At 35.7% G+C, this 15,018-nt stretch overlaps 1 protein-coding gene across 1 annotated transcript in view; it reads right to left on the reverse strand.

Moving 5' to 3' along the window:
• Window positions 1-260: 260 nt before the first annotated feature.
• LOC108905704 (transcription factor collier) overlaps window positions 261-15,018 on the reverse strand; it is a 204,941-nt gene continuing 190,183 nt past the window's right edge. The window contains exons 13-16 of the mRNA XM_018708688.1: window positions 14,432-14,621; window positions 9,457-9,660; window positions 4,424-4,606; window positions 261-346 (exon numbers count right to left, since the gene is read on the reverse strand). Of these exons, the coding sequence (XP_018564204.1) occupies window positions 345-346; window positions 4,424-4,606; window positions 9,457-9,660; window positions 14,432-14,621 (579 nt within the window). The 3' untranslated portion in view covers window positions 261-344. The remainder of the gene's footprint in view (window positions 347-4,423; window positions 4,607-9,456; window positions 9,661-14,431; window positions 14,622-15,018) is intronic.

The following is a 15,018-nucleotide window of genomic DNA, read 5'->3' on the forward strand; positions in this document are numbered from 1 at the left end:
AAAAAGGAGTGCCGAACTGCAAGGAAAAACCATCTGTCTTAGGCTTTGGAAAGATGTACATGTCGTCAAACAATATACTCTGAATTGTGCACAGAACTGTCCGAAATCTAACGCGCTTAGAGCCTTAAACTAACTAAGTCTTTGGTACCGGCCGCTCGGAGTTACTCGGAGTAGATCGCACTGTTACGTGAAGGCGACCCGTCGCCGCTGCTAGGGCTGCGTTCACAGGCCTCCGGCTACTTGGTGGAGCCCCCCACCAGAGCCGTAGATCCGTAAGTCTGGGCGTTGCAGGTGGGCAGAGCGAAGGGGTTCATCGAGGCGAAAGGTGAAGAGACCAAACTCATTCCTGGAACAAGGGAAATAGAAATAAGTGGCCTTGTAGTAGAATTGGTTACCGGTAATATATAGAACGTCGTTGCATCTATGAATGGATACATTAATATAATAATAATTCCTATGAACAAAACGGAATGCAACAAAAACCTACAATCTCAAGACTATGTCAGACATAGGCTGTTTTCGGACGCGGAAAGATGTAGCGTCACTAGTTTCAGTCTCTCAATCAGGACTACAGTTACTATAAAAACTAGCAAAACAAAAATAAATAAAGTGATCCGTTGTTGTCTCAATACGTTGTGAACTACGATGGAGCAAAGACTCAGAATTCTGTTATTGGCATTTGATTTAAGTCGAACAAGAATTAAACAAAAGGAGGATCATAGCAAATAACAAAATTCTGGAGACACCTTTTGTTACGAGTAAGCCACGTAAATAGTGCTCAACATCACTGAAGGGTTTTTGGGATCGCTGATTCCGATGCCGAGGTCGGCTAAGCTCTGTCATGTCAGGTTCAAGGTCAGTTGAAGGTCAGACACCTTGATAACTTTGTTCAAACTCATTCAGGTCCTGGTGCATTCTTTCTCCTTATTCTTCACTAAAAGCTCTGGGAACCAATCAAGATAAGAATGAAGAAAATGAAGTTTCAGATTTATATGACATTTACACAGAGAGTGGCAGAAAAAACAGACAGAGAGGAACATTTAGTCATTTAGTCAGACAGGAAGATAGACAGAATTACCCACAGAAAGGCAGGTAGAAAAGCAGGATGTCAAGTAGATGGATAGAGAGAAAATACAGGCGGAAAATAAATACAGACTATCAAGCAAACAAACAGGTGTGCAGGTGAAAAGTCAGACAGATAAACAGACAAAACTAGGCAGGTGAGTATTCGTAAGAATTTTTTATAACTTTTTTCATCTCCTATTCTTACTTTATCCTTCAAATGACCTTGAATATGAGGTGATAGAGGTCAACCGACATCGGAATCAACGACCCCAAAAACCCCTGGGTACTTAGGTAGGATTTGGTGTTTTATTCGAACTAAATGTTGACCTGTGTATTTAAATGATGGTAGATAATTTTTTTTCTGGCCATCTTCCACGATTTTAATGACATTGCTAAACTGGCAGTAATCAAATTGCCACTGTTTGTGTCAACTCGTCTAAAGACACTCATAGAACTGTATTGGCGGGAGTAAACGCGACTATAGAAAGCGTAGAAGCTGGTCATTTAAAAGCATGTATTTTTGATGGTCCGCAAAATCGCGATCATTGCCATCAGGATATTGCCCTGTCTGAAAACGGCCTTAGTCCCTGTACAGACAAGATTGCACGGTGGTTCGGCAAACCGCAAGCCGTAGAATGTAGATGGTGTGTTATGGTTTGTGATTCTTGGTTCGTGGTTCGAGAAATCTTACAAGATTCGTATAGATTTATGAACCACGTACCGTCTATCTAATTGCGTTTTTAAATCTATGCGAACCTTTAAAAACTTTTTGATTTACCAGTAGAACTTTTGAATCACAGACTAAGAATCGCGAGCTATAACAGATCATCTATAGATATAAATCGTTTGTGGTTTCCCAAATCACGTGCCATATAACTGCATTTTAGTTACTGACAGTCAGTGACACATATATACTAAGAACCGTGGAATATAGTGAACCGCTTATTATTTGAAATGGGTTCGTGATTAGCGGTTTGGCAAGCCATGTGTTTGTGTAAATGCGTTTTATGACCGATCATACGCTGACACTACATGTCTTAGATATACTTTTTTTAACAAGTTTTTTAATGAAACACATGTATACAACGTGATGATAAAGGTTGCAACAAAGTTCATAACTTTTATTATTATTTAAAAAAAAAACGCCGAGTCATGTCGATTTGGTTCTCGGGAGGGGCATCTTTTAAGATGATTCAGTTGTATACAGGGTGACCCAGAAAGGCTGGATGGTCAATAAATTTTATATTTTTCATATTCGGATAAAGCTTTGTCTTACCAATACAGTGATGTAAGGTTTGATGGGTCTATCCCAAATAACAAGCGAGATATTGCGAGAAAATTACATTCATTTCAAAAAATTATTTAATGTCATTTTCATACATAAAAGAAATTGTACTTGGAAACTAAACAAATGTAAATAATTAACGAAATTTAACGTAAATTTTCAAATTGTTCTCCATCACACTACGCTCAATAATTTCTGCTGCTTCTTTCCATTTCAGCATGAATTCTCAGTTGTAAGTCTACTAAATTGTTTGGTCGTATGAGGTATACCCTAAAGTTTAAATAACCACATAGAAAAAGATCCAGAGGAGTCAAGTCGGGGTAACGCGGGGGCCACTGAAGAGATCCTCTGCTCCCTATCCAGTTTTCAGGAAATGTATCATCAAGATATTGCCGAACGTCTAAGCCAAAGTGAGGTGGAGCTCCATCTTGTTGAAACCAAATATTTTTATGGGGTATATCGCCGTCTGCAGCGTTGAGGAAAAGATCTACTACAGCCGGCACCATCTCAAAACTCAGAAAATCTAAATATCTAGCAGCAGTGAGGTTTTCTTCAAAAAAGTAAGGACCAAAAAATTGTCTTCCTATGATTCCCACCCATACATCTAATTTGCCTTTACGCTGATTGGAATTCTTGCGCCCAATGGGGATTGTCATTTGACCAATATCTACAATTATGGCGAAGTACTGAGCGATTTAAACAAAATGTGACCTCGTCAGAAAAAAATATGTTGCTTAGAAAGTTTGGATTTTCATTACACCGTAACATTAATTGTTGACAAAAGTGCAACCGGCGGTCTGGGTCATCCTCATTTAATACGTGTATCAGCTGGACTTTATATCCATGATACTTTTCTGTAGGAAGCAACTTTACAACATGTAATTGGTCCACATTGTTGTTTAGGGCTAGTTGTCTTGTTGACTGATGGGGATTTTTTTCAATTTCCAGAAATACATTTAACTTCTTAAGATCCACTTCTTATTTGTAGAAGGGTGAAATGGGCGGTGACTATTAGACGCCTTCATTATAGCCATCTTTCTCTATCGCACGGATTTCTATGACTTACTTTATTGCTCTCACGTAACGGCCGATGAACCATGGGGACTTTCCGACCCTGTATATCCAACCATGATTAAGATCTCTAGTCTTTCACGTTCAGTTAAATGTGCCATTCCTTCTAAGCTCAAAAAATTCAATGATAAATTTGCGAAGTTTATTAAGGTTATAATAACGTACAAAGTGAAAATGTCACGTTACAACAGTGGTGTTTTTGTTTCTAAGCAACGACCAAAAACCGAAATTTAATAATTTTTATCAGTGACCTAAGTGTCAACAAAAAGAAACCTAACTTTTATTGCTGAACTTGCACATTTTTTTCGTTTTTTTTTTCGTTAATTATTGGCATTTGTTTCGTTTCCAAGTACAATTTCTTTTATGAAAAATGACATTCAATAATTTTTTGGAATAAATGTAATTTTCTCGCAATATCTCGCTTGTAATTTGAGATAGACCCATCAAACTTTACATCACTGTATTCGTAAGAGAAAGCTTTATCCGAATATGAAAAAATATACAGGGTGTTCCATAAGAAAAAACAAATTTATTGGCCATCTAGCTTTTCTGGGTCACCATGTATACCTGTGATCGGTCTTGCCATACAAAAATGTTCTAAATGAAACTGTATAGAACAAAATTTGGTGACAATAATGATATTTAAGGTATGTTGTCCCAGAACAGAATAGCTCGAACTTACAGAATAGAAAACACAAATTAAACAAATACTAATACTACTAGTACTAATTTATATTAACTATATACTTCGCTAATAACTAGAATCAATAATATTAAACAAAACAAACAACAAATATTAGTATAACAATTTCAAATATCGTTATACAGTGTAACCCAGTATTTTAGAAATCTGGTGTAGTCATATTTCTAGTGTGATTGTCTTTTGTCTGGTCACTAACAAAATACGCGACTACGAAATACAAAACTGTAAAGGAAAGAAGAGAAATCAGAAGAACATATACTAACTAAAAAAAAACGTCAAACTGAAAACAATATACTAACACTGCACGGCTAAATGATGCCACCCCGTAATAGGCTGGTGGTGGAAGAGCGCTGGCGCAGGGGTGTGAGTTTGTGGTGAATCACCCCCGCGTACGACGGGTGCGAAAGCACTCTTTTCCTTGTCAGGGGGTGCACCTTTTGCGTAGCTTGCGCTGAAATGATACTGAGCGGCTTCAGGAGTAACTAAAATGTTAATAATTGTTCAAAATAATGTAAACAGGTGGACTAGCAAGCAGCATTGCTAATAAGGAATAAAAAATAAAGTAGATAATATATTTACTGACGCTTATGCCTAGAGGAGGGGTTAAATGTAGGAAAAAATCCAGTGATTGGAATCAGTCCCATTTGCTTACGAGGATATACCTGTAGATGCCTACTAGATTGAATACTTACTGATAATGGATTTATTTCGTCTAAACTAATTCATTAATAACGAATTTGATGTAAGTTTTGCTTACTGATCACTCATATTTTTGTAGTCTTTAAAAATTATATTATATGGAAACACTTTTTCGTGGCTATCTTGTTAAAAAGTATGTATAACTCTTTTGACTGTTGGAAATTCAATTTCGTTGTAGCAATAAAGATTGATCTCAACTGAAAAAATATTGCTCTTGAAAAATGTTGCTAACGGTGAATCCAACAAATTAAAATATTAACATATTTAAAATTTAAAATTAACGTATATTAATTATTTTATATTTGTTACTATACAGGGTGTCTCGGTACTTGATACAAAAAAGTCGAGTACAAATAGATGAGGTCAAAATAATATAAGTTCTTCATATATTTTTTTTCATATGAGCCTTCGTTAACAAGTTACGGGCCCTCAAAGGTGAAAATAAAAAAATTATTTTCATTTACCGTCTCTGAGCTATTAACTTCAGCATGACGCAAATTTGGTTACTTATAACACATGCGTACAGCTTGTTTTTGATGTTGCAAGTGAAACTTCATTATGCCCAGAACGTCAGAATTTTTGCATAGATGACGATCGCAATCTACCTGCATCAGAAATAAGTTCCCTGAAGAATTTGCCAACGATAATACCCTCTTGGTTCAACTCGATAAAATTAACAGTTTAGGAAATATTTGTGATTTTATGTCACAGTTCACATCGAACTGCGCCTCCATCATTTCTTGTTATGTTAGAACAGTACATGTTAAAATAAATTCCTAGAAAATCTTATCTACGGTCTGCTGTGTTTGACAAACATACTTTATACATAACATAAAATAGAAAAAAAACTAGAATAAGTTAAATTATCTAACTCCAAATATCGATGTCCATTCAGACGTTTATCAAAAATGTATAGGCCTATTAAATTATTACCCACTATTAATGTATGGGCAGGAATAGTGAATTTAATAGGTCCATACGTGTTTGAGTAACGTCAGAATGGACATCGATATTTGGAGTTTTTGCAAAATAATTTACTATTGGACGATGTTCCATTAGACACCCGAAGAAACGTTTGGTTCATGCACGATGGGGCTCCTCACCATTTCAGTGATGTACGAAATTATTTATCCATTGTGTTTAATAATAAATCAATTGAGACCTAATTTCATGGCCACCTCGTTCTCTAGACTTTATCCCGATCGACTTCTTCCTGTCGGGATACCTGAAAAGTTTAGTGTACTCAACCCCAGTACATTGCTATAAAGAATTAATTTCCATTGTGATAATATGAGACCTACCCCAGAAATGCTTTTTTGTGTACAGGCTGGTCCATTTTCGATGGGATTTCAAGGTATCTCAGAAACTACTCAAGATATGATAAATCTGACACCACGTTCTCTAGCTCGATTTTCATGGCAAACTCGACTGCCAAATCAGAAATTTGCTATCTTCATTTGTTTCTGAGTTACAGGGTGTTTCTCGTTATTGTGACACTTTTGGACATGTGTCTATCTCAGCTGTTAAATAAGTTAGAGTTAAAGTGAAAACTGCTCAAGACTAATTTTTTGGCGTAGAATTGAATGCCGGTATTCGATTTTTAGTAGGTCTTAAGATTCCGGAGTTATGAACCAAAGTTATAATTTTTTAAATGAAAATCGTAGCTGGTTATGACCTAAAAAAATGGAGATTTTTTTTTTGCTTTAAGTTAAGTAAACATAACTCTTAAAATTACATTAATTCGAGGTTTCCTTGATTATTAGCAACGCAATAACGTCGTAAGTACACATATCCCAGCTAAATAGAATTTAACCTAGACGGCAGCAATTATAAAAAGCAATATGTCAACTTAACCCCTTTTGTTATTACCAAACAAATTCATAAAACATTGAAGTGTTAAGGTTAAGTGCACTTAATACAGTCTGTTATTTTCACTGGATGTGCGCAATACAGTGCAATAACAACATTGTGTTGTGTAGTAAAGTGCCTAGTATAAAGAAAAACAATGGATATCAATAGTCGTGGATATACTTTACTCAATAAGTGTATAAATGTTGATGTGATCGATGATAAACGTAAGTTTGAATATAATGGAGTAACATAACCTCAGAAAAAATATGTTTTATTGTGATGTACAAAACTATTATTTTTACCAATCATTAAAATTATTAATAAATAGGTATGTTACTACTATATCACTTGGGTATGTCTACTTATAGCTAATTAGAATTTTGAGTATACCTGTCAACATAAAAAATTTAAAATCTCAAAACGGGTTAAGTCGACTTACAACCTTTGAGAATTTTAACAAAGTTGGATAAAGTAAGGTATTCAAGCATAAGTAATATATTTAATGGTTTTTCAAAAACTAATGGCCAGATGCAGTCTACTTCTGTGCATATTTTACATCAAATGACATTGGTCATCCTCAGAAGTACAAAACAGGAAAAAAGAGTTTAATCACTTTTTAGTGAAACAGTTTTATTTAGCTCCTCTAAAATATGAAATTTATACTTATCCCCTTTTTCCTTTTTGCCACAGATATACAGATAAGAAAAGATAGAGTTTTCAAATTTTTATTCCACTTCAACTGAAGTTACAATATTAAACGTAAATTAAACAATAGTAAGTACCTACATGAATAAAAACTTTTAAAAATGACAGCTAAATGTTCAAATTGCCGTTCCTCAACACACATTTCACGCATTTTCTGGCAACGCTTCGGGTAGCATTCATTAAATGTATAGGTATTTGAAATATTATTAAAAGGAATTTTAAATATAATGTCTTTTAGAAAACCCCAAAGGATAAAGTCCAACGGACTCAAGCCAGGTAACCTAGCTGACCATCTGATTGGTCCGTTTGTTCCATTTAAAATAAATGTTATATTTTTACAACAGATATGACTTTTGTAAAAGTAAGAGTTATAGTTTTATCTGTATTTTCATAGCCGGTCTACGATTTCCATTTCAAAAAAATATAACTTTGGGTCATAACTCCGAAATATTAAGATATACTAAAAATGTAATACCGGAATTCAATTCTACGCCAAAGAATTAGTCTTGAGCAGTTTTCACTTTAACTCTAACTTATTTAACAGCTGAGATACAGACATGTCCAAAAGTGTCACAATAACGAGAAACGCCCTGTAACTCAGAAACAAATGAAGATAGCAAATTTCTGAATTGACAGACAAGTTTGCCATGAAAATCGAGCTTGAGAACGTGGTGTCAGATTTATCATATCTTTAGTAGTTTCTGAGATACCCTGAAATCCCATCGAAAATGGACCAGCCTGTACAAACAAATAGCATTCTAGACTTGAGAAGTGTGTGGAGGTGGAAGATGTCCATATTGAAAATGTATTTTAATAGGTTCCTTTCTTTTAAATTATTTTTTTAACTTACTTTAACTTATTCTTGTTCTCTTTTCTATTTTGTCTTCTATTATATGTAAAGCGTGTTTGTCTAATTTTATTAGTGGAAATTACATTAGTAGACAGTAAGAATTTCTAGGATCTCATTTTAAAAATATGTCTAGTTCTAACATGGTAATTTTGTCCATTTAAAAAAGAAAAACAAAAAATGGTGGAGGCGCCGCTCGATATGCACTGTGACATAAAATACCAAATATTTCCTAAACTGTTAATTTTACCCGAGTTCAACCAAGAGGGTAATATCGTTGGCAAATTCTTTAGGGAACTTATTTTTGATACAGGCAGATTGCGATCGTCATCTATGCAAAAATTCTGGGTTGTTAACCATCGGGCATAGTCGGTTCCTGGCGTTCTGGGCATAATTAAGTTTCACTTACAACATCAATCACCAAATTTGCTGAAGTTAATAGTTTAGAGACTACAATAAAATTAACTTTTTAATTTTCACCTTTGAGGGCCCGTAACTTGTTAATGAAGGCCCGTATGAAAAAAATTTTATGAAGAACTGATATTATTTTGACTTCATCTAATCGTACTCGACTCGAATTTTTGTATCAAGTACCGAGACACCCTGTATATCATACGTTAAACATGTGTAGGTACTATAGTAGTATATCAAATAATCCGATATTTTTACAATTTTCTTTCTTTTTTGTAACTGTATGAATATTGGTTAATACTGACAATTGCTGTATTAGATGTAGGTATTTATTCCTGTAATTGAGTTTAATCCTGTTGGGATAATTAAACTTATTATTATTATTATTATTAATTTATACAATTCGTTAGAGGTTTCAGAAAATGTTTTCTAAAAAATCTTATTAAATAAAGTCAAACAATATCCTCGATGTTTAATCGATATAAATTTACAGTATCTTGTGGAGATTACAAAGCAACAAATAGCTAAATAATAAATAAAACTCTCCACTTTGGAATTACATGTACAGACGTGTCTCTATAGTTAATTATTATTTATGTACACAATATTTCCTTCAAATAAAATCACATGATTTCTGATAATTTAGAATAATCACCTTCACATTGTTCATCACATCATATAAGTCAGTTATTTTCTTAATGTTGCGCATGTATACCTTCATCTAATTTGAATTTACCGCCGTATCTGACGTCGGCGCAATAGGATCATTTCCTTTATTTACCCCCTCCTTAAAAGTACCTAAGCCTACGCTAAACTTACTTGGAGTGGTGTTGAAAATCCCCGCGGACGGCGAGCTGGGCAGCATATTGGAGATCTGCGAAGTACTCGTCGGCGTGGTCCCTCCGTACCCGTTCATGTTGCTGCCGTAGGAGCCGCCGTTGGAGGAGTGGGGGGTGGACGCATTCGAGCAGTAACCGCCTCCGCGCGGCGACACACTGCTGCTCTGCGTCCGACCGTAGTCCTCTAAAAGAAAAACCCTAAGGTAAAAACCTACTGTCAGTAAGACAACTCACTCGGGACCGTTTCATTCATTAACCTAAGATTTTATATCTAAAGGTGCATGCACACTAGGTCGAACGGCGGCGAACAAGACCGTATTGTCGGGGTCCTGATAAAGTGTCGCAATTGACGTTTGCATAATTTTAAAGCTGAAAGGAAAACTTCTTCCTTCATTTAACTCGTTGGACAGAACCACAGACAATATAGCTTCGTTCCAGACAGACACAGGAATAGGAGAGAACTTTTAAATTTCCGAATTGCATAGATATAGTACACCAACAGCATTTTAGAAAGATTTACAAACAACAGTTTGGCAATGTTGACACGCGTACGCACGGATTTATTTTTGCACTTTTTTATCAATGCCTATGTTTTGTGTTTAAATAAATAAATCGTAAATTTCTCGATAACTGTTGAATTTAGGACAGGGTACATGAAACAACATTTAGAATTCGGTGCAGTATTCAAAAATTAAATAAAAAATAGGTATTTCTATTTGAAAAATTAAAGTTGATTGTCGTAACTTATTTTTGGGCCACCCTGTATATATGAATTTACCATCAGAAAAATCGCAACCTAATATAAAAATCGACGTGTCCGAGCGTTTTTCCAAACAACAAACCTCTGAATTTTAAAGGAATTTGTTCCAACCCACGCGTCCTACTCTATAAAAACACAATATAATCAGTCTTGTAATAGCTGCCGAAATTATCAAATTAAGCTGACTAAAATGTGCACACCAACTTCTTGTCGGCCGATTATTGGATTGTTCTATCTTAGTTTTTGCCCAAACTGTAATTTTAGAGAGACCAAGTATTTTAAAACTAATTTATTCTATTTCTGAAAAAATCATCAATCCAAATGTATTCTCCAAAGTAAGTATTCATTGAATTCTCTAATGTAAATAGGTAAAAACAATTATAAAATCAATTATGACACTGAACTGATGAAGAGAAATGGGGATGGTATTGAGGTTGTTCCATAAGTTCTCGCGATTTTCTAGCTCTATAAAACCACAGACATTGTTTTTCTTTAAAACTTAATTTTAACTAAATTTCAGGAAATTGAAATATAAGTTCCAGGAGACAGAAAACTTCATTTTCGATACTAACTATAGCTGCGAGAACCACTAAAGATTGGTTTGCCAGGTTCAAAGATGACAATTTCGAGTTTGGTGACGCACCCCCCTTTGGTCGACCTTCTGAGTTAGAGGAGAACCATCTCAGGGTGCTTTTGAAATAGAATGACTGCCAAACATGTCGAAAATTGACTGAGAAGATCAACCTATGGGATTTGCTCAAAAACTCGGAACTTGGGTGCCGCACATGATAAGCGACGACAACAAAGAAAATTGTGGGACCAAAGCAGCTCAAAATTTCACCCGACATCGCGCAAGCAACGATTTCCGAATTGTCACCGAAGTTGAGAAGTGGTGTCTTTACGTCAATATGAAGCAAAGGAAGGAGATACCCCAAAGCCCGGAGTCAAACAAGTTGTCCATCCCAAGAAGACCATGATCTGTGTTTGGTGGTGGTGTACTGAGAAATGCTGGAGAAGAACAAAACAGCCGACAAGGAATGCTATCTCCCTCGGCTTCACAGTATGAACGAAGCAATTCAACAGAAAAGAGCCAATCACGGCAATGCGCGACCTCGTACAGCAAACATCGTCAAAGAGGCTCTGAATAAACTCGAATGAGAGGTTTTACTGCATCCGCCGCACTCACCGGAACTTGCACCAACGGATTATCACCTTTTCCGCTTTATATCAAACCAAATGAGTGGCGTAACCTTCGCCAATGGTGAAGAACCTCAAAAAAGGCCGACTAAATACGTCCACACACGACCAAACGTTTTTGGCGAATCGGCATCAATAAATTCGTCAAAATGCGGAATAGTTATTTACACCATAAAGGAGGTAAGTATTATTTACCAGTCGAGGATGATTTTGCGCCCGAGCGGAGCGAGGGCTGACAATAGAGTCCGAGACTAGTAAATTATACTTAACTGTTGTGTGGTATATAACATTTTATTTGTTCCCACAGTTCTTTATGGTTCATGAATTAAAGATTAGGTTTTATTTTTTGACATTTCTTAATCAATTCATTTTGACATCGAAATCTTGCAAAGTCGCTTTAGTTGTTTGGATTTTGTCATTTCTAAGGTGTTTATAAACAAACCCACATAAAAGTTGCAATTTTGCTGGTTTTGAATTATTATTTTTAAATGAGCGATTTTCAAATAGAAAGTGCAGCAAATGCTGCCTGCAAATTTTTGTTGTCCGAGAAGTCGAAGGTACGCTACGGACGAGGATATAAAAATTTCAAAGAATGGTGTCAGAACAAAAACACTGGTGTTTCTGACATGTCCCTGCTAGCATATTTCATGGTGAAGTCAAGAACTTTAAAGTCACCGTACCGGCAAGTTTGTGGAGTGAATACTCAATGATTATGTCAACTATTTTCATAGAAGAGGACTTGGATATATCAAAATACCCTATGCTGATACCATTTTTGAAACGTACGAATGACGGGTATACACCTAAAAAGTCAAACGTTTTTACAATAGAACAAGTCAACGATTTTCTCGTCCAGACACCCAATAACATATATTTGCTAATGAAGCTAGTGACGGTCTTAGGCATAGGCAGGAGCATGCCGTTCTGATGAGTTATGCAAACTTACTTTGGAAGTCAATTTCAAAAATTTCGATGACATTGTAGATACAATTCGATATTCTAAAAATTGTATGTCACGTACGTTTACAATTACTTCTCGTCTAGGTTCTGTTTCTCAACTAGAAATTCTCAAGAAATATATCAAGATTAGATTGTGTCGGAGTGGTTCAGTGGAATGAATCGTTTTATTTGGAACACATAACTGCAATTGTTTATTGATAAAACAAGAATTGTTATAAATGACTAATACAGAAATACAATATATCGAAAGTAGACGCGGCGTGTTTGAATGCTTGGAAAGAACTAACTAACTGGGTGGTCGGTCGGTCCTTGGTGCCCTCCGTACTTGCAGGTCAAGAAACTGTCCCTTCGGTTGTTTATTACTTTATTACTCTTTGGGTTGCTAAATATATTACATCTAGTCCATGCAATATCGTTAATATTCAACGACATTGTAGATACAATTCGATATTCTAAAAATTGTATGTCACGTACGTTTACAATTACTTCTCGTCTAGGTTCTGTTTCTCAACTAGAAATTCTCAAGAAATATATCAAGATTAGATTGGAAATTAAAACTGAAATTTCAGGCATTTTTATGCGCTATCAAGTAGGTAGATGTTACAACCAACCAGTCGACAAGAATACTTTTTCTATGGTTCCTAATAAGATTACACAGTTTTTGAAACTAGAACATCCTGAAACATATACAGGCCATTCATTTCGAAGAACATCGGCAACGTTACTGGCTAATACAGAAGTTGATTATTAACAATCAAGAGGCATGGTGGGTGGATATCAGCCACAATTGCAGAAAGTTATGTTGCTGACAGTTTAAGTAACAAAAATGAAATAGCCAACAGGATACTTTACAACGACACTTCAACTCCAGGTTCTAGTAGTCGTCCCATCATACTGTTTTAATGGATCAGTCAATATTGAGCTCCTGGTGGCTGAAATGGAGCGGTCAAATCATTTTGAGAAAAATGTGACAATTAGTAAACGCGAGGGGAATAATTATCTAGATTTTATAAATGTTATTAAATGTAATAACTGTACAATTACTATAAATATTCATTCATAATAATTAATAAAATGTTATGTTTATCAAATATTTCTAATTATTTGTTCATAAAATATGCATTTATAACTCGAAATCGCTTTTTCCGAGGGGTAAACTGCTGAGGCAGTTTTTGAACATGTCGCCAAGAAGTCGGGAAGAAATTGGAGGAAGTTATAAGGAAGTTGAGGAAGTTGAAAGGAATTTCAAATGAAAGGAATTCCGAAGGAAGTCGGGGAAGTTTTTAGGAATTCCAAGGAAGTTGAGGAAGTCTGGAGGAAGTTTGGAGGAAGTCGGGAAGTTGGAACCATTACCTTTTATAGAAAAATGCGGAGATTGTTAAACATTTATGTGGAGGAATTACGAAGCAGTGTAGAGAAGGTCCAAAGAAGTTTGAGGAAATATAGAGAATTATTTGTACAGAATTCAGGGAGCGGTCTACCGCTCGGCTTTTTCCCTAGGGAGGTAAGTTACCTTACTTACCTCCCGTTGTCCATAGCAACTTCCACTTCTACGGTAAAATCCACTTACCTCCTTAAGAACAACGTATTAAAGGTCTATTTATTATAGTGGGTCCAGATAAAATATATTAGTGATTAATTTGTTGTTATTGTCATTTTCAGTAAAACTTTATAATAAAAAAAAAACGTGTGAATTTATGGAGCAACCCTACACAAACCAATAAACAGCCAATGTTACACCGTTTACGATAGAAAATTCACATAACCACTGGCTGTGACGTCACCACATAATGACGTATCAGATACACGTTTATACGTACCAATGATACTACGGCTATGTAATCTACTCATCACTATTCTACGGGAGTAAGCATTGTCACTGTTTAACACTAAAACATGGATCGTATCTTTTTATACAAGAAATTGGAAATGATATCTTTAAACTCCTCACAGTACTATTTGGACAGTATTAATCAGTGACTCATCAACGGCTACGCTAGACACCCAGTACGTTAAGGAAGCAAGGAAGGACAAGCACCTTCTGTCCACTGACCGTTTCCGTTGTCCTGAACGCTGACAGCCAGCTGCCCGGTGTAGGCGTTGAATGTGGACGTCATCCCGTTGTTGCCCATGGTGGGCGACCTCGGCGCGGAAAGGGACAACTGGTTGTTGCGAGGCATGGAGTACAGGGCCTCCGCTAGGTCTGCTGCCCTTTTGAGTATGATCTCCTGTAAAAGACGATCGTGTTTGAGTGTACCCAATATAAACAAAATAATGTTTAAAACTTTTTTTAGTTGTTTTTTTTTGCAACTTTTGATAACCAAAGTTTGTTTCAGAGCCAGTAAATATCGTTGCCATGACAGCAGTTTTGTTTTCTTAAAGCTGATGGTGATGTCGCTATTCTAAATAATTAAGTATATAAGATACCCTTCCAACAAGGTGTTTTTTGCAATTTATGTAGGATGTTTCGTAAAACTTACACAGGTGGACTAGATTTTTCCCTATTCATTTTTTTAATTCTCTCTTTAAAACTTTTTAAGAAAAATCGCTTTTTTAAAAATCCACATACTAGATGTTCTATAAAATTGACCCAGGTCAGAATTACGGGTAGTTTTTTTTTCTTTT

This window comes from Anoplophora glabripennis, unplaced genomic scaffold (assembly GCF_000390285.2).
Source record: "Anoplophora glabripennis isolate ALB-LARVAE unplaced genomic scaffold, Agla_2.0 scaffold31, whole genome shotgun sequence".
Lineage (NCBI taxonomy): Eukaryota > Metazoa > Arthropoda > Insecta > Coleoptera > Cerambycidae > Anoplophora > Anoplophora glabripennis.